A 25,982-nucleotide genomic window follows, 5' to 3' on the forward strand; every position below is an offset into this window, starting at 1 on the left:
CGTGATGCAGCTCTCGTGACCGTCAGAGGACAACAGAGACAGACTGCACCCAGAAACGCACAGATGAAATGGCATCTTGAAAAAGAGAAGTGTTTGCTCTTTTAGAAATGGGACCCGTCACCAGTGCCGGAGCACACAGGGGAACAACCGTGGCAACACTCGAAAGTGAAGCACTCACTACTTCCACCCTCAACGGCGTGTTCAACAAAACACTCTTACTAAGAAGAAAATGCTGTGGAACAGCTGAAGAGAGCTTCCGTAGCTCGCGACCACCACTGCAACTGCAACCGATCAGCTCCGAAAGCGAAAGACAACTGGTAGGTGCATACCCGCAGGGTAAGGCGGGGCGTTGATTACACACCTGCCAAAGCTTGTTGGCTTGATTTTAAGAGTAATCAGAGTGATCGGGCTCACTAGGCGTTATCCCATACAGTCGGTATACGATCGACTAAGTCGAAAGTTACCCGACTGAAAGGGAACTATTATTCACTATTTTATGTTTTATTTATCTATAGGCAGTAAGAAAGTCAGTATATTGTGGTGTCTGCATGATGACCCTATATCACTGATGTATTAGATTAAAATGCTTATACTTGATAATTTAACATCTTATTTCAAATAATATGAACTATTATTCACTTTTTTATGTTTTATTTATCTGTGTAAGTCAGGATATTGTGACATCCACATGATGATCCTATATCACTGATGTATTAGATTAAAATGCTTAAACTTGATAATTTAACATTTCAAATAATATGAACTATTATTCACTATTTTGTTTTATTTATCTATGTAAGGCAGTATTTCGTTGTGTATTAGATTAAAATACTTATACTTGATCATTTAACATCTTGTTTCATATAATCTCTATTGTTTTATTTATGGACGGTACTGTGTGATCTGAAAACAGTTCACTCTGACATATTTCTTCTGCTCAGAATAATCCCACTATCGGCAGCGCGCTCGCCTGTCAGTTTGAGCTGTGGAGTTCACTTCGAGTCCGGTTTAAAAAGCTTAAACCTAACTTTTAAATAATTAATAATTGTATTCTTATCTCATATATATTTTATATGTTTTTACTTTTATTTAACAATAGCCTAATGGATTTATTTCTTAAACTCATCGAGGATAAAGTTCATTTCATGGTGTTTAAAAGATTAAAACTAACTTTAGTAATAGTTATGCTTAAATAAATTTCATCTTATTTTATTTTATGCGTTTTAATTGTCAATGCTATTTCTTAAACTCATTCCCCCGTTTTTATTCTCTCCCACAGACATTATGGATGCTACAACGCCATCTGAAAACCAAATCCATGACAGATCTCTTCATGTTCATAATTTCATTGTTCTGTGGACATTATCCTGCTATAATAAAAACAACCCTGAAAAAACATTCACCTCATTGTCACACAAGCAGATTACAGTCATAATCACACATCTATAAACACACCCGAACCACAAAGGGTCAAATGTCACATGCCACCAGGTGTCATAAAACCCCCATATATGGACATATCCTGTCATAAAATGTCATAAGTCAAGGGTCATAAATCTTTTTTGACACAAGCTCCCTCATATCTCGTACTCACAAAGTCAAAAAAAAGTTTTCTTGCGAATAAATTACACAAAGTGAGCGCTGCACTCTCCCTTTATAATAACAGAAGTTGTCAGTCAGTTTAACACAAGCTCACTGATTTTAGTGCACTAACTCCCATTTTGTTCACTGAATCTAAAGTTTACAATAAATCTTTAGTTTACAGTGTGTAGATGATTATTTTCACATGAAAGTGTGAAAACTGATGGTTGAATTGAATTCTGCTGAGGAGGAACACGTCTTTTAATGTTGTCTTGCATTTGAATAACTAAATTAATGCTAGGCCTGATTAAGTGACTATAATCTGATTATAAACTAAGTATTACACTATTGATGCTGTTAAAGCTACATCAGGGTCCTGTTTCAGAAAGGAGGTTCAACCAACTCTGAGTTAAAACTTGAACTCTGAGTTGACTTACCCTGAGATGGGAAACTCTTGAGTTTTCGGTTACAGATGCGAATTAGCTCAAGGATATAGGGAATTTTGGAAATATTAATAATCATAACTCATGGTCATAATTCATAAATCGCATATACATTTACTTTATCAATTATCTGTATTTACCTCTTGACTGGCCTGGTCTCGTTTATCAAATCAGTCACTTGTCCAGCAAATGTATGTAAGATAGTTTATCACAGTTCAGCCAGGGTATTACCGTATTTCCAAACTCCAAGAAAGTTTTATCTTCTGGCCACGAACATCAAACTTTCTGAGTTTATGAATTAAAAACTACTCAAGGTAGTCTATAATATCGAGCTTGTAGCTTAGATCTTTTTCATTTCATTGACTTCATAAAAGTGGGTTTTCAAACACAGAGACAGTCAAAGTATGAATGGATTTTAATAAATGTCAACACTAGAGATTATATGAGCTACAAATATAAACGTACGTAAAAATGCAAACAATAAAACAAACAAACATTTAAACAAACAAGAACATAAGAAATAACTTGATCAGAATAAATTAAATAAAAGAGAGAAAGAAGGATATAGAGAGAAGAGATAGCTGGTAATTATTACAGACAGAAACCTAATTTCAAGAGACACCTGGAATCAGCTTTTGGAAAGATCAATATACTTGCAAGTTTGTTCTCTGTTCGGGTGATGCTGAGAGGCAGGAAGCGCGGACGGTGTCCTGTTTGTGCTGCGTCTTCCGGTGTCGCGGGAAGCTTAAAAGGCTCACTGAATGTAACGTTTACCGGAAAATAAGATTCATCTCCCGTGAAGGAAGAGGCAAATATATATAACTTAGTTGCAAAGAACGGCAGCTACGACTCGAACATGTATTTGTCCGAGGGAGAAGGCCGGAGCCTTTTCAGATGTTCCTTGTAGAAGCGTTGCGCGGAGGAGAAGAGGAAGAAGGGTAAGAGAGAGAGAGAGCAAGAGGAGAGGGTCTCTACTTTTAAAGGACATCTCCTTTTTGGGACAACAGCAAATCGGATCTTCTGATCTGAAGCGGGAAAAAGTTTCTTTGTCTCTGGGGAAACACCCACTCGAGTGAGTTATGGTGTTGTCAAATTTGAGAAGATTTGCTCAAGACATATGAAATGTGTCAAATGATACAAATTACTGCAGTTGGTTATCGAAATTCAACTCCGTTAGATTGAGAGAATTACAGAGATATGAAACACGTCATTTGGAGATTATAGGAACACAAAGTTACATACGGTATGCATCTTACAAACATTTTAAAGTTTGATTAACACACATTTAAAGTTCGTTCCTTCAAATAAACATCATAAACAAAGTGAATATAACCTAGGAAACGAGTATATGAAATATGACATGCTTATATTCTAAGTTTAATGTTCAAAGTTCATGTATGTGTGTGCGTTTAATGTGTGTGTTGGAATGTTGCGCTCCCCGTTATCTCTCTCTCGCAGAGGAGCTGCTGAAGCTTGGTGGTCAAACTTTATGACCTGCCAATGAGATCGGGTTACGGGATGCGATTCTACTGGGAGAACATTCTTCAAAAATACATTTCAGAGCCAAACACTCAAAGATCATACCTATGATCAAAACAACATTAATCACACATACATACAGGAAGGTCAGATACCAGTCTGAGTTACCTACATTAAAAGGATATTTTTATCCTTAAGTTAAACACAAAGGATGTCTGTGTGCGGTGACTTCTCAGTCTGGAATGTCACGAAATTCAAAGGCATGTGTTTTTTTAGAGAGGGAGGGGGTTTTAAACAACAGGGTACCTTCTGAGGCAATGTGTGACTCAAATATCTCCCTGAGAGCCACAAAGATGCCATTATGACAGTCCAAGCAGACTTATGGGCGTCAATCCAGGCCTCTTGTTTTCTTAGACAATGAAGGATGTGTTTGCGAGATCGGGATTCACTAATTTGAAAAGCAGCTGACCGGATGTCATTGTCACTGCACAGAACAGCTGAAATGAATTAGTTCAATCAGTTCTGAGTTGACTGACTCTGAGTTAAGCGCGTGCACCACAACTATAAAAAGCCATTATCAATGGAGCGCAGATATTATGAGTCACCATGGCAACAGCGCCAGACAAAGAGAGGTCTGCATATTTCTCACCAGTAGAACTGGATGAGCTTCTGCAAGCATATGGAGAGTACGAACTACGAACACATATTATTATTATTTTTAAATATCGGCTCCAGCAGCGAAGGACAGAGGGCGAGCTAGGGAGAAAATAGTTGCTCGAGTCAGTGCGTAAGTTTACATTTTAATGACTGTTATACAGTGATGGGTGTAATTAATTACCAAGTAATCTAAATACTGTAATTAAAGTGATTACTCTTAATTCTTCTGTAATTTAAAGTAAAATCTGATGTAATTGCATTAGGCTATAGAACAATTCTGTATATTTAACATACATTTTTTAAAAGGTATATTTTTAATGTAACCTTCTATCTCTACACACTTTGGTCAATTCAAGAATAATTCATTCATGCAATTGTATGGGATTTAGTAATTAGTAATAAGTAGACCAATACTTTTTAAAGATAGTCATTATTACATTAATCTAATTACACTGTTGAAGATGTAATTTGTAGTTAGTAATTAATAACTATTTTAGAGTAACTTACCCAACTGTTATAATATCAGAGGTGAAACTGGAAGAACAGTATGTTATTCAACCTAATTTTAATTTTCATGTAGGTGCAATCCTGCAGGTATTAAAAGAACATGGCATTTCTCTAGTCATGTAGCACTGATTTCAATTTCACGTTTTCTGCCATCTTGCTGATAATGTTTCTTTAGTTATTCGGCAGTCCTGCAGCCTGAACCCCTAACACAGACAACAGAACAACAGAGAATACGGTGAGTTTTTTTGTCTGTAATATTGCTGTCATCATGTGGTGAACTAATTTATACAGTATATTAAGCTTTTATCTGCTAAAAATATATTGAATCTGTTTTTCTTCCTTATTATCGTTGAAGCTTGAATTTGTTGTCATACCTTATTCTATAGATTTTCCTGTGATCAGTTCAATTACTTGCTTTACAATGAACTTCTGTATGCTTTGCATTTATTATGAGTAATTAATAATGATAATAATTAAAGAATATAAATTATGAGATTTGCATTTGTTAAATATATTATTAATATTAATCATAATCACTCTGTTTTTAGGGATGACTGATGTCTTTCTGCAGAAATGCCATCATACAGTGGGCTTAAGAGTCAACAGTTTTTGTGTGTTAAGGTGATTATTTTTTTGTGTTTTGTTTATTATTGTTATTGTTTATTGTTTTATGTCAGCTATATTTTTAAATGTCCTATTGGTTTTCATACAGAGAAATGTATGTTTTACTTGTTCAAGGCTTTGTATTGTTTATTGTGAATTTCATATGATTAAGTAGGGGAGAGGCGGGACAGTTGAAACACTTTTCAGATAAATGTCGTTTTCTAAGATAAGGTTACAGATAGATTTTTTATTTTTTTGTGATTAACAACTCACATATGTGTTCTCTTAGTATCATGTGTTATTCGGTACAAATATAGAATGATTTAAGTAAAATATGACTTTGAACGGGAGTTGTGCTTTGTTTCAATCGTCCCGCCTGTGCGGGACGGTTGAAACACAGGGGTGGGACGGATGAAACATAACAGTTTAAATGGCAACTATTCATCTAATGCTTATTTTTGTGAACAACACCTGACAAATAACTTATGTACATATTGTTACAAACATATTTTGTAATTTATTTTCATTTAAAGGTTCATATTAACCATTTTTGTTCTGTCGCCCAATAAACAATAGGCGATAAGCCTATGCGCATTTTGTAATCTTTCTAACAGGCTATTTTGACGAAGACAGACAAATCAGTTTACAATTAATTTTCTTACATTTCTTCCTTGAGTCATATTGTGTGTTTGCTAGTTGAATAGCCTGTTATTATGAAGAAAACGAGGCCAACCAGAAGACGATAAATGAAATTTATTGAATATTAAAGATTGGACAATTGATGATTATTACAGAGATAGCATGTGTTGCGTAATTGAAAATTAATTTGCATTAAAAGAAACACAAGTCTAGAAACAGTATATGAATCTATGAACAGTATAGGCTATGACCAGGTTTAACGTGCAGGACGCGCGGTCGGGACGGTTGAAACACTGTTTCAACCGTCCCGACAGCGCATCCTGTCATTTAAACCTCTATTGCTCTTAAACTAAAAAACTCTAATATTGCCCACTTAAGGGTGTGTTGCAGTACTAATACACCTGCCGTATTATCATTACAATGGCACATGAAACAATAAATCCAACTTGTCAGTCCAAAAAAAGTACCGCACGAAATAATTCACTCACCGCATTCAAAAACAGCTTTGCGGCTTTAACTCCAAAACGACACGACGTAAAGAAGAAATGTTTTCGCGGGTATGTTAGGCATTGCGTGCTGTACGTGCTGACGAAATTTGACGTACATGACGTGAGTGGTTTTCAAGGAAATCTCAGTGTTTCATCCGTCCCGCGTTTCAATCGTCCCGCCTCTCCCCTACACTAGCCTACCTCAGACATCAAATACATAATATAATCTTTAAGGACCATTCGTAACAACATGAACGAAGGAAATAATACTTTCATATATATACAGTCAAATGAGAAACACTTTACAACATGTTACACATTTATTAATAACCACACCTGTTAGGAAATATGGTTGTCAATACAAACACTGATTGTGTGAAAGAAGCAAATTATATATATTTTTTAAAAAAAGATGACACACTTGAAGACTGTATGGGGCCAATAGTGTCACTGGCTTCACTGACTCCCACTTTACCCACTATCCTGTAGCGGATCAAGTACTGCTTTCCAAACTCCAATCCAGTCAGAGTAAAGACTTCATCAGCTGTGTTTATGATAATCCACTGTTCCTCAGAGCCAGAATCTGCTTTCACCTGCTGGTACTCCACTCTGTACTGCACAGTTTCTCCAGTTGGGGACTTCTGCAGTTTCAGGGATACACTGTCCTCCAGGACCTTCTTCACTTCTGGTGGGGGAGGCTTTGACACGGGCTGGAACTGTGTGTCTGTCAGGTTCCCTGTTTCATACAGATAGATAGAGGAGCCTGGACTGGAGGGATCAGAGATGGCAGAAATAATGAATCGATATCTGTTTTCATCTTTATTAGCCTCTGAAAAACTTCTGAAAAGAGATAAGTTCTTTCTCATTTTTGAGATGATATCAGGATAGTTGAACCACTTTCTAGTAGATGCTAACGTGCTAGAATGTGGTTTCATTACCACATTTAGCTCTTTAAACTCATCAGATTCCAGAAAATTCTTCAGAGTTGTGAGATCTGGGTCTTCATACTTCAGAGATGTGAAGGTCAAGCACACCACAACATCAATATTAGGATTAAAGAGGATGGTGTTGAGTCGGTCTGAGTCTTCAGTTTTGATTCCCTTCAGTATCTCAGTGTGAACACTCAAGAGGTTAAGTTCAGCCTTTGCATGATCTAACCACTGGTTAAGTATGTCAGCATTAAAGGGGGAGCTATAGTGGATCTTCAGGATGTTTTCCAATGAATTTTGCTCCATCTCTCCTCCTCGTATAGCAGGCAAGACCTTGGCCACTGCTTTCAGGAGCACGGTTTTGTAAATGTTAAGAGAACCCTTAAATAAACGGAGCCTCTCTTTGATGTCTTTGAAAACATTTACAATTGGTTTTCTAGACAGGTCATTGCATGTCCTCTCTACTTCTCCCAGCCCCTCGATTATATCTTCAGTGTTGAAAACCAGACTTGAGCTAATTTCTCTCTCCAACTGAGCTGCTTTTGTATCCAGTAGAGAAAGAGGATGGAGCCAGACTTTTATTGGAACTGCATTCTGTGGATTCTCCTTCAGTATAGTGGGGATCTTCTTGTACACCTCTAGGGCCTCCATGTAAGTGGTGGGGTTCTGATCAAGGCGGACGTCACCATGAAATGTGCAGGCAGTCTTCTCAGCCACTTTCTTTTGAGCATCTGTCATTTTTATAGCTCCTTGTCCCTCAATGGAAAGTAGAGGAATATTCTTGACCATGACATTCAGTTCTCCCTCAATCTCCTGCTTTTCTTCCCCTTCTGAAAATGTCTGATCAAACACCATGAAGACCTGAGCTCCATACAGTACAGCCGTGACCACATGAGTTGCAGTTTTCTGGTCAAAGACCTGAGGGTAAGTGATCTGACCCAGATGGCTCATAGTGAGCTGTTCGAATCTTGTGCTTTCACTGTAATACATTGTAACTCTGGACTGTTGGTTTGAAGATTTGGTATTACGCAGGAACTTGGCAGATCCTCCCACCTCCACCAGCCCTCCGAATAAGCTGGCCTTCAGGGAAGCACTCACATCCAGGAGACTGGACTTACTAGAGAGAGAGTCGGAGCTACTGAACTTCAAATCTGTCCTGGGCTGTGGATGACTGTCCAAATCTTCACTCAGTGATTTCTTATCCCACAGAGTGACACCTGAAATGACAAATTACTTTTAGATTTATGTACGAGGAAGTGATGTACTGTTGAAGAAACATGCAGGTTTTAAAGTGTTGTTACACAAGGATTTGTAATTAGTGATACAATATTTGATGAAGAGGGGAAAATAAACCTTTTTTTAATTTTTTTTTTATTTTAGGTTTGTAAAGCACCTGGAATGAAGGTATCCTTGCGGCAGTCATACAGCATACCAGGAAACAGAGGTCTTCCAAGAGCTGCCACTTCAATGGTCTGTGATGGCAAGGCTGCAGTAAATAACAAATAAAAGGTATAATTATAATAAAAGGCAGACTTCTTCTCGACAGTCAAAGCGGCATTACGTCACGAAAGTGCGGACTCGTAGGAAGACCACGAGTGCTTAGGGTGCCATTTGGGACAGGGCCAAACAATCTACACATTCAGATTTTTTCACATTTTTATGTGGAGTAGCCTATAAAATCTAAGTTTAAATCTAAGAATAAATGAGTATTCTTATCTCTCCCCGCGCCCCCAGAGTGTGGAAGAGCAGCAGGAGGACGGTCCATCAACTTCTGTTGCACAGATGAACACAGTTCAGTGATTTTCAGTAAATGCCACAGTTTTCAACTACATTATGTAACTCTAATCTACTACTGTATTTTCAGTTGCCAGTTAAGGAGTTATATAGACTTCATCTTATTAAAAAAATAGAAAAAAAACAGCAGTAAAAATAGCTATATTTTATTTATTAATAAAAGATTCATTTATTAATAAAAATGTACTGAAAGAATGAATGAGGTGTTTAAACACTGCTTCCTCTTTAAAAAAGGGGAGGAGACCAAAAGAAACTCTGGGTTTACTGAAGAAAACCTGCTCCTGACCAGGTTAGGTTCACAGAGTAATTTACCATGGTAACTGACTCCGAGTATAAGTTACCTCTCTTTCAGAAACGGGCTTGACTTACCATGCTTTCTCAGGGTTGACATACCTCCCATTCTGAAACAGCATCTGCAGAAACATAAAACATAAGTTTATTTAACTTAATTTAGTTAAACTTGAATAGTACGGTACAAACACCAAAGTCATGAGTTTGATTCCCACATAACACACATAATAAAGGTAAGATGGTGTAGTGGATTTTTCCCTAAACCTGACTATCTAGCGTCTGCAAATCGACACTTTTATTACTGATCACTGATGTCACTAAATTCATCTCTAAATATGTTACAAACTGGTAATAAATGTTTTTAAGGGGACAACTTTACCCTTCTTATCCTAAACCCTTGAATTTACTTCAAATCAAACTACTATCAACTAAAACTGCTTCTCAGCAGTGAAGGCCTGGTGTAACGTTACTGCAGGGGCACACCAGTTCAAACAGCTAAATGCTAACTGCTAACCACTTAATCAAGATAATAGTTACAGCAGATAAACCATGCATATAAGCTTTATATTCATTGATTAACCAATTCAATGTTTTAACAACACATTTTAATTCTAGTTTAAATAAAGCATTTGACAACCAAAACACAGCAGGATCAACACGAACACGAGGCCTTCACTGCTGAGAAGTACACGTGTGTCAAAATAACGTTTCACTCTGCATTCAGCAAACATACCTGATTATCCTTATCATGGTGGACCGATATTATCAATATATATTTAATTTGACTATATTGCATATATTTAATTTGACTATATTGCTTAAAAATTCTTTTGAAATTAGGGTGAAATATTTCTGTTTGTATCGTCGTATCGTAGCTCTTCAACTTCTGTATACTCCATGCGTTCTATGTCATGACATCAGACGTAAGTGACGTCAACAGAAATCAGAAATTTTTACGAGACATTTTCATGACAAACCTTGCACACACAAAAATAACTATCACAAAAAAAATAAAAACACAAAATACACATATATCCAAATCTATAAAGCCATCCTATCTAAAAACAATCTCTTCACTCTTATACTAAAACCAACATTATCCGTTTAAACCTTAATGTCCAATGGCAACTTATTCCACTGCGCACCTGTGTATTCAAACGTCCTATTACCATACAAAGTCTTACACTTACATAGATTCAGATCCATAATACTTTGTCTAGTATAGTGTCCATGTCTTACATTAATGTAAGGACTGATTTTCCTGCTAAGACAAAGCTCACCCTGCAATGAAGCCATAAAATGCACCCTGGACAGAAGATAGCAAAGACAAAGCACGGGACATCGCCTGTCCAAACTGTCCTTCTTCCTTATCTCTGCATCCCCCTCTCTCTCCCCCCTCTCCCTCCTCAAGTCACTGAAAGTTCATTAAGAATGTCTATATATCACATATGATGTATCTTGTGAATATGTTGTTTTTTCCTTTTCATGTTTGGTATCATTTTAAGTGTCTCAGTGCGATTGGTAAAATGGGCTTAATTTCATTGCAGTCATTGGTTTAATGAGAAAGATTGAGAACTTAGGAAAATCCTGTTCTCCTCTCTGGGTGATGTCTCTTAAAGCTATCTCCCAAAACCAGGTGCTACCCCCTGGGGGACATGGATTGACCCAAACAACTCTAAACAATATTTGTATAACCCTTTTGTTCTGGTCTGGGTATTTAAGGCTAAGTGACAGAGCAGTCTTTGGGACCCTTTACCAGGATCCCCCATACAGTGATGTTTCAGTGTTTTCCCGTTGGAAAACACTCACACACCACTGTGTGTCTCTGTCAGGAAAACATTACTTACTTTTAGAGTCATCTTTGAGTAAATGATGTCATGTATTTATTATTTCTGAATTGGCTTTTAATCATTTACTTCTGTAATTGGCATGATACATTTTTACCTGACAAATAAATGTTACATCTTGATTTATTCTGAAGTTTTCTGAAATCATTATTTTAGTAGATTATGAGGAGGCTGGTGCTACCGCAGCTCTGTGTCCAGGACAGGTCAAACTAAAGGCGCATGTATGAACGGAGCAGTAGGCACGTCATCTGAAGACCTTTTGATTTCTGTCTATCACTGATTTAGCAAGTTGTACGGAAGTGGCTAAAATAAACTACACTTTTTTGTATGCGTGAGCAGTAGGCAACCGACTTAAGAGGCAAAAGCAAACCCTGCATCCTCTGACCAAGATCAGACTGGCGAGGCTGTGTCCGTGAGATCCACGTAAACCCGGGGCGTGTGACTCTGTGTGGCATCAGGTCCCTTAGTGAATTAATAATTGAAAGTATTGGATACTCAGAATAATCAAAGATCTAAATTAATTCATAATCATTTGAGTTTGTGGTCTTTGTAACAGTGTTTAACAAAACACATAATTTGTTGCAAAGAAAGCCATAAACAAAAATGATCAGCTGATCTAGATAACAGCATCAGGGGAATAGTTGACTATTCTTATTCCTGAAAAGTGATTATTTGTAAAAAAAAAAATATATATATATATATTACATTTACCAACAAAACTTTAATGCAACAGATCAGACATTCTGAATTTTGATTTTTAAATACATTGTGGGATTTTTTTTTTTTTTTTTTAGAAACACACAGACCTCAAGAATCAGCATATGAATCTCAACAATGGTGACATGTTTCATGCCACAATGCATGCTGGGAGCCATGATTTTAATACTATGGTGGCTCCCAGCATGCATTGCGGCATGAAGCATGTCACCATTGTTGAGATTCATAAGCTGATTCTTGATGTCTGTGTGTGTAAAAATAACTTTTTCCCTTATAATGTATTTTAAAATCACAATTCAGAATGTCTGATCTGCTGCAAGAAAGTTTTGCTGGTAAAATATTAATAGAAAAAATAATCAATTTTGGTCAGAAATAATATTAGTGATTTATTCTAGTTTATGAGGCTGAAAAATTGATCATCTTGGGTTTTTTTCTTAGCAACAAATTATGTGTTTTGCTAAACACTGTTACAAAGACCACAAAAATCCAAGAGTCAAACTTCCCAACCAAAGGAAACGCTCATCACCAAAATGGTAATGACCAAATGATTTCCAATAGACAAAAAATGTTGAAAAAAAAGGAGGGGTTTTTTGTTGTTCAAGCTTTTTTTTTTTTTTTTACAGTGTAACCGTCTTTCAACAGGTCACCATCCAATCTGCTGAAAGTGTCCATTATCCACATGAGTAAAAGAATGATTTCCTAAAACTATTCTCAATAATTTATTTTGTGACTTTGTAACTTTGTCATCCACATACTGGATAAATCAGTCATCCATGAACAACACGCATACTCAAGCTGACTTTGTACTAGACCTGTAGCAAGAACCTTTAAACTTTATTTATTTAAAAAAAAAACTAGCATATCTATACATTTAATTCGAGCATTAACTTTTCCTAAAACTTTCCAGGCCATTCTTACACCACTTAAATTATTATCCAGAACACAATCAAGATAATTGACCGATGTTCTGTTTACAAGGACACAACCATCAACTTTAATTACTAAATCATCTGCCTTCCTTAACTTATATTTAGACCCAAAGAGAATAGATTATGTTTTACCCAGATGTAATAAAGCTTATTTTCAGACAGCCTTCATCTTAACAAGCTCCTCATCTAACTTCTGTTTTCTGTTTGTCTCCTTATCTGCAACTACTAAAGCAGGATCATCTGCGTATAAAAACATATTACACTCACACACCTCTATAACAAAAATAAAAGAGGGCCAAGCACATCTCTAATCATCTGTCTTTCTGCACTTTAACTCATCAATAAATAAAATGACAAAAAGCTAGACAAAAGTTAGACAAAATATTGTGCTAGTTTCACTGAAAAATCATCAAGTTTGATGTATAATAAAAATAAGCTGGTCTTTTCAGCAGGATGCTATACTTGTCCTTCTGTCTGATGTGACAGCCCATTCTCATCCTAGGGCGTCATATATTGACGCTTTTGACATTTCGTCTACATCGAACGCACATGGCACCCTTTAGCGTCAATATGAGACGCATATAGAAATGGGCCAGAAGGCGCCTCCTAGCGGTCTAACCCTAACCCTACACCAGACCTAAACCTACCCATAACCGAACAAAGCTCTGTGCGTCTCATATTGACGCTAAAGGGTGCCATGTGACGTCTGATCCAGTATTAGTGAAATGAACAGCAGTAAATGAGTAAATGTTGTCAGACTTACATGAGTATCTGAGTGAAGCTTCTTTCTTAAACTCCTCTGAGAAAACACTGTGTTCTGGATCCTGATCCTCAACTGAAACATTTCTCTGAATGACGTCTCATATATTCCTGCTGTCACTGAGTCTTTAATACACACTCGTGCCTTGACTTTAGTTTATTATCTCTGTAAGAGCAGGACAAGAACGCTGAATTTCCAGCAACATCCTCATTCTGACCTACAGAGAAAAAAGAAAGAGAGAGAATTTTAACAACACTGTTAAATTTTATGATAAAATTAATATTTTTAAAACAAATTAACAAATGAATCTTCTACAGCAATAAATTACCTGTTTTCTTTTTCATATCTGGGCTAAATCCAGAAAGATCTTCCTCACAGTTCCTCTCTCTTGTTTTCATCCTGACAGACTGGACAAGCTCTGAGAGACTGAGGCTGATATTATCTGATGATCAGATGGGAGGAGAAACTAGTTGTCAGACTAGATAAGCATGTGATAGGACAAGTACAGTGTGTTTGTGGTTTTGTTTATTGTACATCCTCATTCTGGAGAGAGAGCAAAAAGAGAGAGAAAGCAAAACTTCACAGTCTAGTAATGAATTTGCCTTTCAAACTCTGTGTATTAACATACAGTATTTGCATGCAGGTTTGGTTGTGTTGCTTGTTTTAATTCAGTTGAACTTTGTGAATTCATTGCTACACGTACATTTGTTTTACTGTATACGTCTATTCTTTTACATTATTATAATGTTAATAGATTCAAGATTCAGTGGCTTTATTGGCCTGGTAAAAAGCTTTACAAATTGCCAAATCATTGCTAACATTAAATTACAGACATACATATTTACACACTTATAATAAATAAATTATTAATAACAATGAGATAGGAAAGGCAAAAAAGTACATAAAGATTTCTGTTGTTATTTAAATGTTATTCAGTGTCCAATGTTATTGTCCTCTTTTATCATGGTCGCCAGGTTTGCATTTCTCTTCTTATTGAAATATTATTCTGTATTGTACAAATTAGCATTTTGTTTTGTGTGTCTCAAAGCATTTTGTTTTGTATATTGTTTTAGTATGTGGACAAAATGCTTTTGATGCCTATTATCATCACACTGCTTCTGAAATACACACAGGCATTCAGTTTGATTTCTTCAATAGTTTGCAGAGGTTTGACCTGATGCCAGTATCAGATTTTATAGTTTAATTTAGTGATTAGGCTAACTGTTACCTACTGTTAATAGTACTGTATTGCCATATACAATACATTAAAAAAAACAGTGCTGTTTTTATTTGTACAGTAAATAAACCAGCACTGTAAATGCAATTGAAATCACAGTATTAAATTCATATTTCTTCTACAGTAAAACAATCAATACTGTAAATACAACTAAAATCACAGTGTTTAATTGTTTTTGATTTTACAGTGAATACATAAAATACTGTAAATGGAAGTACAGTACCTTTACTGTAAAAAGTATTCACAGTAACTTACTGGCTAATTGTTGTCAGTAAGTTACTGTAAACTTCACAGTAAATTTTTTACAGTGCTTTTTTTGATCAGAAGTTTGTTGGACTCACTTGGGGCCTTGTTGTTTGGACATGTTTGTTTGGTAATTGGTGAAAATTCATCCATGTCTTTGTGTTTTTCAGAACCATTTTATTATGATCATGTTTGCCAATTTGTGGTTTAAAATGTATGTTGTTAGCATATTCCTTATTTGTGTGAAGGGCCATTGTAGTCATTTGGAAATTTGATATTCCAGAGGAATTTTTATTTTTGTTTTAATTCAAGAATAACCCAGCTAGTAGTTAATGTTCCTATGCTCAGGGGTGACTTAAAAAAAAGAGGTCCTGCGTAACTTACGTAAAATATACCCATATGCACCAATGGTTAAAGAGAGAGAGAGAAAAAAAAAAAATAAAGCTTGCTGCGTTGTGTTGAATCAACCATAACGTCTCTAGCCTGTTTGTTGTTCGAGTGAAAAGTTATCACAGCCATGGCGGCTAATTTATTTTTCAAGTAATTGTAAAAAATATTTAATTTCATGTCCATTAAAAAAAAAAAAATACAATTTTGTAAATAAAAATGAAATCAAAATAATACAAAATACACTGTTTTATGACTGTTTTCATGCAGATTTGAAAGTTATAAATGAAATAAATTTTGACCTGTTTTTTCAAGATTAGGATGTCAAATAATTTTTGTTTTTGTTTGTTTAAATTGTGTAAAAATTAAATTGTGCATTATACAACACTTTATGTATTTTTAAAAAAAAGCTTAAAGCTTATGCAGTTGATAAATAATTTACATTTAAAATTCAGCTGCCAGTCATTAATATTCAGAAATCAGGAAAAAATATTATATATACTGTATTTTACATACTTCCTCTAGCAAATACAGAGATTCATGTAGTTTACTGTAAAAATACAACAATTTAAAAATACAGTTATTTACTGTAATCAAGAATACAGGAAAATTCTAAGGTAAACGCTACTGTAAAAAAATACAGTAACTGGCTGGCAACCCTGCTGCCAGTATTTTATTGTAAAATTTACAGGTATTTTTTAACAGTGGTGAATTCCCACGCCACAGCGGAGCTGGTTGCTGGAAGCTCCAATGCGCCTTCGGGTTACATGGCAAAGCTAATAGTGGAGCCGAAGGGCTGAAGGGAGCCAGCGGAGATTGGGCCGAAATAATGGCTAGCTTTGGTGGAGCAGACAGGAGAAGAAGGTTGGGTGCGGACACAGACTTGCTGATGGAAAGGGATGGTGGCGACGAAGACAACACTGTACTGGTTGAATATTCTAGCGATGATAATGACAACTCTAACAGCAGCAGAGATTCGTGGATGGGAATCAGGGGAAAAGATCCGTTGACCCACAGGGTGAAATTGATATACACCATCAAGGTCCAGCAAGGATCTCCACGGGCATAACCAGTCGAATCTTGTTGTCCAGTCTGCTCCAAAATCCCTCCATGAGCAATGTTGCTACAGGTGACACGAAGGTGTCACAAACTCCTTCACATAATCCTCCAGGTCTCTGCCGCTTTGAAAAATTAAAATTACAGCCCCTGAGGGCCAGTGAAAATTCCCCACTGGGGCCCATATTTATGGAGGCAATCTCCATTTTTTACTTTGGTTTGGTATTCTGTCACGTTGTAGCCCATATGATGATGAAAGAGTTCAAACAGGTTCCAAACACCAGGTAAAAGCACTACTTATGTGCCCAGCAACATATTTCTGCTTCAAATGTCAGTGAGTGGTGGTTTGCGTCGAAACAAAAGCTTTTGTTTTGATCAAAATGTACACGGAACAAGAACATTCAACCACCTGATCTATTTATGAATTTGCCTTTTCAATAGGTTTGTTGAATGAATTGCTTGTTTTGATTTCTTTAGCACACGCATATTTGTTTTGCTTAATGCATCTTTTCTTTCTCATTATTGCAATGCACTGTTATTTTTCTACAAAAAGTAATTTTGTGTATTATAGCATTTTGATTGTGCTTTTGTATTGAATTTGGCATTGTGTGTATATGGACAAACCTAGTGGATAGAGGTCAGTCTGGTTTGAAACTTTAAACAGAATAATACAGTTTTTATTTTGTTCATCAATTTCAGCAGACAAAAATTCTGAGAAAGATCACTTGATCAATTAAAGGAAGCCATGTACAATAGCTCTAAAAAATACATACCCTTTTAAAATTGCAGGGTTTTAAGATCACGTCAGATCTTTTCCCTTCTTTAATATAACAATAACAAACAAACACACGTTTAAAGGGGGAAAATGGAAAAAGAAAAGATTCAAAATAACCTGGTTTCACAAGGGTGCAAACTCATTACTCATTACTTAGTGTCCCAATTATGAGTTTATATTGTATAATATATAAATATGTCAAATACTAATAGGAACTATTTTCAAGGTCAACTCAAGCTTCCATATTATGTAAACATGTTTACAATGAATTACTGCCCCTGCCAAAAATATAAACACAGCAGCAGAGGTTCATGCTGCTAGATTTAACTAACATTTACATAATTCACTTTTTTGCTTTTACCACACTCTGGTTTTGCCTTAAAGCTACAATGATCTTTCTCTCTTCTTTGTTTCTGCTTAAATTTGATTCTGGCTGCAACCAAAGTTGGCCCTCCACCCAACCGTCGGCAAATAGTCTCAATTGTTTGTGCTGTAAAAAATTTTGTTTGTGCTGCTTCAGTTTTTTTAATATATATTTAAAGGTCATTCTGAGGTTACTCAGCTTGTTTGTGCAGGTAAATGTTTCATTGCTGTGCTGCTTATTTATAAATTAAAAAAATTAAATGAGTAAATTAAATTAAGTTAATTTTTCTCGCTGAAAACAAAATAAATATTGATAACAGTACTACTCAGACACACACACACACACAAAGTATAGTTCCTCTAATCTATTAAACTGATGTGTTCTCATATTCCTTGGCATTCCCAGTCTTGACTTTAGCTTACTGTCACTAAAACAGCATGATACGAATCTAGAATGTCCAGTAACACCCTTATTTGTGTACAAAAACCAAAACAGCAAGAACTGGAAAAACATGAATATGCTTTGCTTAGGTTTGTTGACTGAATTGCTTGTTTTGCTTACAGTTTTTTCTGATGGCTTAAGCACATTTTTTGTAACTATTGGCTATTTTTGCAAAACTCTATACACACAAATAAGAAAACCTTTCCCCAAATCAGCAAAACATTGTAGTTCTCTTGCAAAAGATAATAAACCTTGCTTAACTCTTCAAACCTTGGTAAAAATGGTATTTTCGTATCAAACAGTTAACACAAGCCATCACATTAATAAGCACACAATGCGCCAACTACACACTGATGGTATGAATAAAAACCACATCTGGCTTTTGCTTTCTCTGTGCACAAGGTAGGCCTATGTCAGTTTGAGGTCATGCTTTTGTCATAGGCCTGACATGATGCCTGGTCAATATCCCCACATGCCTCCTCCATTGCCTGTAAAAGGGCTATGTGTTGATGGGGATGACGGTCATAGACCTTCCAGCGCCAGGCAGAGAAGAACTCTTAAACTGGATTTAAGAATGGAGAGTATGGGGGGAGGTTGAGTACAGTGAAGAGTGGGTGATCTGTAAACCAGTTGCGGACCAAAGCAGCCCTATGGAAACTAACATTGTCCCATATGATGACGTATCTGGTCTGCTCTGGTCTCTGAACATTAGTGAGCATGTCATGTAAGGTGTCCAGGAATGTAATAATGTGTGCAGTGTTATATGCGCCTAGGGTTGCATGATGGTGAACAACACCATTTTGACTTATAGCTGCACACAGTTATGTTACCACTATGTTGTCCTGGGACATTGATTATGGCACAGTGTCCATTACAGTTTTTGCCCGTTGCTTGAACACTATAGACACATGCTTAAACCAGAGTAACATAACTTGAAGTTGTTGTTACTATACCTTAAACAAAGTGGAACCATACCTTAAACAAAAGCGCTGCTTTGCACTTTAGTTGCAATTCTGTAACACACTTGCTCCTTTCTGCAACACACTTGCTCCTAGACACTACACACTATTTCATACATAAGACACTTAGTTCAAAAATGAAATCTCAGGGTACCATTGGAAAAACACATCTATTCAAAATACCACACACATTGGTTAATTGAAAAGACGTAGACACACACCTGAAACTTCTTACTTACAATACTGAACACCAATCAGCCAGCTACAAAAAGGCCTCAGTTAAGCCATTTTGAGAACTTTGCAAGCATGGAGGCAGGGAGAACAAGAGGCAGAGGAAGAGGAAGACACAGAGAGAGGAGAGGACGTGGTCGAAGAGGCCACGCAAGGACCATTATTTCGGATGACATAAGAGCAACTTTGATGGACCATGTCATAAACCATGGCCTGACTATGAGGGAAGCTGGGCAGAGAGTCCATCCTAATCTAAGCCGTTTCACAGTTTCATCCATAATAAGGACATTCCAACTGGAAAACAGGTATGTCTTCAACTCTCTACTCTACTCAGACTGTATCTAGAGTATTTACAGTACTGTACCATATCACGTTACTGTATCACATGTATTGTATTCCAGGGTGGCTAATGCTCCTTTTCCAACAAAAGTGGTAGTTTTATGAAACATACCATGATAACGTGTTGAGATGTTTCAGTACTGTGTATGATAAATACAGTAAAGTTTAGTATACACAGTACTGTAAAAAAGAAGCAAACAAGAACAATTTGTTGTTGCATTTTTCTACAGAATGGCTAGAAGACCTACTGGTGGTGGACGCCAACGTCTGTTCACCCAACAGCAGGAACTTGCCATAGTGAACCTAGTCAGAGCAAACAATGCAAACCGTCTCCACCAGCTACAGCAACAAATACTTGCAGATAGGCAAGTATTCAACAACATAAATCGAGTAAGCATCACAACTATCAGACGGATCTTGGTAAAGCACAACATGACCATGAAGCAACTGTACAGGGTCCCATTTGAGAGGAACAGTGTCAGGGTCAAAGAACTTCGATATGAATATGTACAGGTAAGTGTTTCAGTCCTTTACATTTACAATAAAGAATGGGTGCAGTCCAGTAACAGATGAATATGTACCACTGGATTAGTACCACATAGATACATTCAGAAAGCTACACAGGTACCTGTGTGGTTGGGTGGGTCGGTTTTATATGTGTAGTAGTGTAGGTGTGTGCTCTGAGTAAAGCCATCCAAAATATGTATTTTTTGTTACAGAGAATCTTGGACATGGATGGAGCTGCCCAGCCGCATGAATGTATTTACATTGACGAGGCTGGATTCAACCTTAGCAAAAACAGACGACGGGGACTTAATATAATTGGCCAAAGGGCAATTGTGCACGTCCCGGGGCAGCGCGGGGGAAATATCACATTGTGTGCTGCCATAAGTCTTCGAGGGCTACTGCACCATCATGCCAAACTGGGTCTCTATAATGCACAACACATAATCACATTTCTAGATGCACTTCAGGATGCAGTTGTACAGGTTGGACCGCAGCCCAGGTTTGTTGTTGTCTGGGATAATGTTAGTTTCCATCGGGCTGCTCTGGTCCAGGACTGGTTCACCAACCATGATCAATTTGAAGTTGTGTACTTGCCCCCTTACTCGCCATTTCTAAATCCTATAGAGGAATTTTTTTCCGCTTGGAGATGGCGCGTATAAGACCGCCAACCATATGCCCGTATGCCTCTTCTGCAGGCAATGGAACAGGCCTGCAGAGACATTGAGGTGAGGTCAATCCAGGGTTGGATTCGGCACACAAGGGGATATTTTCCCGGATGCTTAGCGAGAGAAGACATTGCTTGTGATGTTGATGAGATCCTGTGGCCAGACCCCAACAGACGGCAGGATCCATAAGCCCACTTGCGCACAATTGTGTTTTTCTGTGTTTACAGTAGTGTATTGTTTGTTTTATTTTTGATTTAACTGAATTTACTGTACTGTAAAATATACTAAAGTAATGTAATGATTTTGAATTCAGTATTTCATTTTTTGGTTGTTGTGAAAACATGCCCTCTGTGGAACTGAATAAAAACATTGAAAACAAAAGACTGCAGTTTTTTATATAAAGTAGACTAGTGTGTTGCTGCTGATCTGAAAGTGTATTCATATGATGCAAGTCAGTATCATTTTGTCATCAGAGTGACATTTTGACAAAGGATTGTTAGGTTTTGATAGCAGAGTTTCAATTTGACATAGATGTGAATGGTTTATTTCCCAGTGTTGTGTCTTATTTGCTTGTGTGTAGAGTTTTGACACATTGAGCCAAGTTTTGCAAAACGTGTTCAAGCAACGGGCAAAAACTGTAATGTTCCTGCCACGTCTTCTTGTTTAAGTGAGGTTAAAACCTGCCTCATCCACAAAAAGCAGCTCATGACTCATGGCATCTGCCTCTAGCTCCATCACTCTCTGGACAAGACAAAACAAATGCAGCACAGCAGGCCCATGCACAGCAGTGACAGCACTATGCACTTCCAGATTCAGTACCAATGATACTATAGCTTACCTGCACATAGTCATATCGCAGTTGTTTTACACGTTCACTGTTTCTTTCAAAAGGGACTCTGTAGATTTGTTTCATTCGGATTCTGTTGCAGGCAAGTACACGACATAATACTGAAATGCTCACATTGGCCCTCATTTATCAATCTTGCGTAGAAACGGGCGTATATATTGGCGTAAGATTATGCTTACACTCCTCTCATCGCCTGATTTATGAAGCTGTGCGTACCTTTGAAATTCTGGTGTACGCAATACCTGCCCTTGATAAATGCCGCGGCTGAAAACGATCGTCATTAGAATAACACGCCCCTATATATTCAAGTCTCCGCTCCCCCCACGCCCTCATTTTACGCCATGGACACACGGAAGACGGCAAATTAAAGAGAAACTTCTTTGAGAAAGAGAAAGCGAAACCAGGGAAGTGGAAACAAAATTGATTTCTAGATTTTTATTATTAATGACGCTTATTGTTATTTAGAAGAAGAATGTCGTTATTATTATTTGTATTATTATTATTATTATTATTATTATTATTTAAAAGAAGAAGAATGGCATTTTTATTATTTTGTCAGTCTGAATTATTTTTTTGGTCATTGAAAGCCTTTCATTACTAAACCCAGTCCGTGCATACCTGCCGGGCCTAACCCTGGCCTAACCATCGTTTCAAAGAATAGTACAACGGCGAGCGCGTCGAGTATAAACGCCTCGTCCGTTTGGGGAGGTGCGCGCGCAGTCTGCGGAGACTCGCGCTGCGGAGCCAGGCGAAAGTATAAACAAGGCTTGAAACGTCAGGTAAAGCGCACAGGCACGCAACTTAAGGAATACATATGCCTACAATTCAAATGCTTTGGTAAAGTCACACAAATTAAACATTGAAGTCCATGTTGCACAAAAATAAACACTGAAGTTTATAATTACTATGCTGTTGTTTTTTTACAGTGGGTCATATTATATTATATCTTTTAGTTTGTCAGTGCGTTTTGTGGTGTTAGGAATTGTTTTTTTGCGCATTCCCGCACTCAAAACGTGCGTACACCACCTCCCGAGCTGGCGTAGGATTTGAGCGTGCCGTACGCCAACGTCCATATTGATAAATCTCAAAGTCAACGTGGTTTTGGGTGTACGCCAGGTGTACGCTGGAAATTTGGTGTACGCACTTTTGATAAATGAGGGCCATTGTGTATGTTTTGGAAGGTGGTGTCATCCTCAATTATGCGCTGTTGTATTTCTCGTAGCCTTATGGAATTATTTGCAATCACCATATTGACTATATGGGTCTCTTGTTCTGCAGTGAACATTCTTCCTCTGCCCCCAGCATCTGGACGTCTAGCAATTCTATAAGTAACAATTTCAGTATTTTTACATGTATGGTATTGTTGTTGCTACAAAACTTAGTGCAAAGTGACTGTACTAACTGATTCTCATTTCGAAATGTCCTTATGATGCTTGCTACAGTGTAGCAGTCTTGCTACACTGCCAACTGTCGTGACAGTGTGCCATGACAGTTGGCAAAATAGTGTAAATAATAGCCATACATGTGTATAGTTTTGCTAGGAGTGTGTTGATCATTTGGAAATTGAGTGTAAAGCAGTGAGTTGTGTTTACAGTTCCGCAAAAAGAGTGCTTGTGCAGTGGATTGTACCTACAGTTTTGCAAAGTGTGTTACAAAATTTCAAACTGCATGCAAAGCAGTGTTTGTGCTTTTAGTTTTGCAAACTCAGTGAGTGGTTTTGCTATAAGTATTAATAGTTTTAGAAATTGTGCTATAGGAATCACGGTTAGGGTTTAAGCATTCAGAAAAAACGGTAATACACAAATGTGACATGTGTCATGTTATCTGGTCCAGGAACAAAGATTCAGAGAGCTACTGTGAATTTAGGTCTTCACTGAACAAAACCTGCTCTGGAAAGAAGCAAACAAAAGACAGCATGAGCGCTTTTCAACACAACTTAATAGGGATGTCGAAATTAATCGTTTCTACGATGCATCGCGATGCAAACAAGGACGATTCGGTATCGGTTCAGTAATAGACCATAACCAATTATAATGTACTGACACTTTTCTGACGTCATTTGTCGCGTACGTGCTTTGTCGCGGTAGCATACAATGGCAGAGGGAGGTGAGACGCGAGTGCGAGAAAATTTAAAATGCTCCAACTACTTTAAAAGCCTACATCTGGGCACATTTCGGCTTTTATGAACAACCTGGTAAGCACGACCTGCAGAAGACGTGCGCTGTGTGCGCTCATGTCACGCACAAATAAAATATGCAGGAGGTAATACCACAAACTTGATAAACCACATTAGCCGTTTTCACCCCGAGCTGTTAAGGCCTGGCAGAGTCTGACTGCTTTAGAGATGCGCGGGTGAGCTCCAATGTCACCCGAATCCACAGCCAAAAACAAATCATCCACCCGCCCCAATAATTTTCTCTGATTTAAGTATCCGCACCCGATGGTCAAATTACAATTATTCTGTGTTTTTATGCGTGATTATAAATGGATGATCATCACCTTCAACAGCGGATTCGGCGACGGTTGATGCACGCATCTTTAATGGTAACATAATACACTGATTAATGAGCGCTGCTTTTAAATGAACATTTCTTTAAAACAAAATTTATTTGACAGATTTTCCTTTTCTTAATGGCATAAACAAGATTTACACCCTTGAAACTTAAACTGGAATGTCACTGTTTCTGTCACTGCGACTTCCCGAACAGGTGAGCACACGCACACATGCACGCACACATCACTTTTGAAGTAAAATTTAAAATTGAGGATGCAATGCATCGTGATATCGAATTGAACTGAATCGATGACATGATAATCGTAATCGAACCGTGAGACCAGTGTCGGTTCACACCCCTACAACTTAATCTACAGATCAGGACCAGCACAGCATTCAGTAACACAAGACAGAAAACATGACTGTGACAGACTGCAAATTTAGACATGAAACCGCTGGCACAGAAGTCTCACCCGCCTCCTGCTCAGCCACAGCAGCAGCCTCCACCCAGGCCGCAGCGTGGAGATGGTCGCAGGAAGGCGGCCCAGCCCGTCTCTGCCCCTAAGCCTGCCAAGCGGCAGGCAAAGCAGCGCTCCTGAGACGGGGAGCCCGGAGTCAGAGACGTCAGAGATGTCAGCTCTTCAGGAGATGGCAGTAGGACCACTCCTTCCCCCGGAACTTTATTTATTTTATTATTATATTTTATTGTTACTTTATTTTAATGCAAAACATGTTGTTAAATGCGCACGCTGCATCTTTTTTCTGAGGCATGAGCGATGCTCAATTCACAAATGAATCACTCTTTTCAGTCGATTCTGTTCAAAGACTTCATCAAACAATTTGGCAGATCTGTCTAAATTGGTTCACAAATCAGTTTGAATGATTTGTTCAGTTTCCTTCACGCACTGAATTGTCTGAAGCGGTTTCACACTCAGAGTCGTAACAGGAAGGTTTTAGAACATCAAGAGCATTGGATGAAGTGGCTGTGGACCTACTGTTACTACAGAAATTGACAGTCAGTGCTAGTGTAGATTTAGTTTTGTTTGTAAGTACCAGTAACTTATTTTGAGAAATTATTTTTTATTTACCTTATTTTCTCCTTTGCTACCTCCAGTTATTAATTCGTCTATTTTGTTTTCCTAGTCATAGTTGTCGGTTTTGTTTCTGTTATCTCTTGTGTGTTCGTCTTGTGTTGGTTCCTGCCCTGTCCTGCATCCTGTTCTTCCCTGGTCATCGAGACTTCTGTCCTGGCAAGCCTCTGGTTCCTTGAGCTGCTGTCAAGTTTCCACTGTTCCCAAAGAGCCTGGGTTTGTCTAATCCCTGACCAGCCTGTTCTCCCAGTTGTGTGCCCTGCTCTATTATTTGGACTCTTCCACTTGTGTTTTGTCTTTGTCAATAAATATCACTCCCCGTTCATTCTGCGCCTGGGTCCTCCCTTCTCTGAATCCTGACACCTACAGTCAAGTGAAAGAAAATCATATTGTTTGCCAGTGATGGAGATCTTTATTTGTTGAACATCTTCGTATGCTGTCTGTGAATGAATGATTCCATAGGATGATACATTCGATTTCATTTCATTCAGGTAATACATTTTACAACCAAACTGATTATTACAGTTCATTATGAAATTAACACCAGCCATCCCTATGAAGGTATTTTTGGTGCAAATCAACTGAACGCCTGTGACAGTAAAATTTGTAGTTGTAGAGAATAGGCACACATTGTGTATCAGTAAATTTGAAGTCACAGAGAGAAATGTTTTAAGAGTTGCAA

General features: G+C 37.6%; 1 protein-coding gene across 2 annotated transcripts; it reads right to left on the minus strand.

The window, feature by feature from the left end:
- Nucleotides 1-5,450: 5,450 nt before the first annotated feature.
- Nucleotides 5,451-25,566, minus strand: LOC311084406 (neoverrucotoxin subunit beta-like). 2 transcript variants are annotated; one of them, XM_084116407.1, is made up of 6 exons: nucleotides 25,298-25,566; nucleotides 13,993-14,106; nucleotides 13,668-13,881; nucleotides 9,490-9,533; nucleotides 8,720-8,812; nucleotides 5,451-8,543 (listed from the first exon to the last, which is right to left on the minus strand). In XM_084116407.1, the coding sequence occupies exons 4-6, from the start codon at nucleotides 9,518-9,520 to the stop codon at nucleotides 6,787-6,789; spliced, it is 1,881 nt and encodes a 626-aa protein (XP_083972533.1). In that variant the 5' UTR covers nucleotides 9,521-9,533; nucleotides 13,668-13,881; nucleotides 13,993-14,106; nucleotides 25,298-25,566; the 3' UTR covers nucleotides 5,451-6,786. The 2 variants fall into 2 exon arrangements, with proteins under 2 accessions (XP_083972533.1, XP_083972534.1); XM_084116408.1 differs by lacking the exon at nucleotides 25,298-25,566 and having other exon boundaries at nucleotides 8,720-9,097; nucleotides 13,993-14,073.
- Nucleotides 25,567-25,982: the final 416 nt, after the last annotated feature.

Source organism: Abramis brama (genome assembly GCF_963993115.1).
Source record: "Abramis brama genome assembly, chromosome: 6".
NCBI lineage: Eukaryota > Metazoa > Chordata > Actinopteri > Cypriniformes > Leuciscidae > Abramis > Abramis brama.

What these genes read in the sequence shown, in the direction of transcription:
- LOC311084406 (XM_084116407.1), bottom strand. Translation starts at nt 9,520, where the DNA reads ATGGGAGGTATGTCAACCCTGAGAAAGCATG. An exon ending in GTCAACCCTGAGAAAGCATG is followed by an intron (nt 8,813 to 9,489) that starts GTAAGTCAAGCC and finishes TATTTACTGCAG; the next exon opens with CCTTGCCATCACAGACCATT. An exon ending in CAAGGATACCTTCATTCCAG is followed by an intron (nt 8,544 to 8,719) that starts GTGCTTTACAAA and finishes TTGTCATTTCAG; the next exon opens with GTGTCACTCTGTGGGATAAG.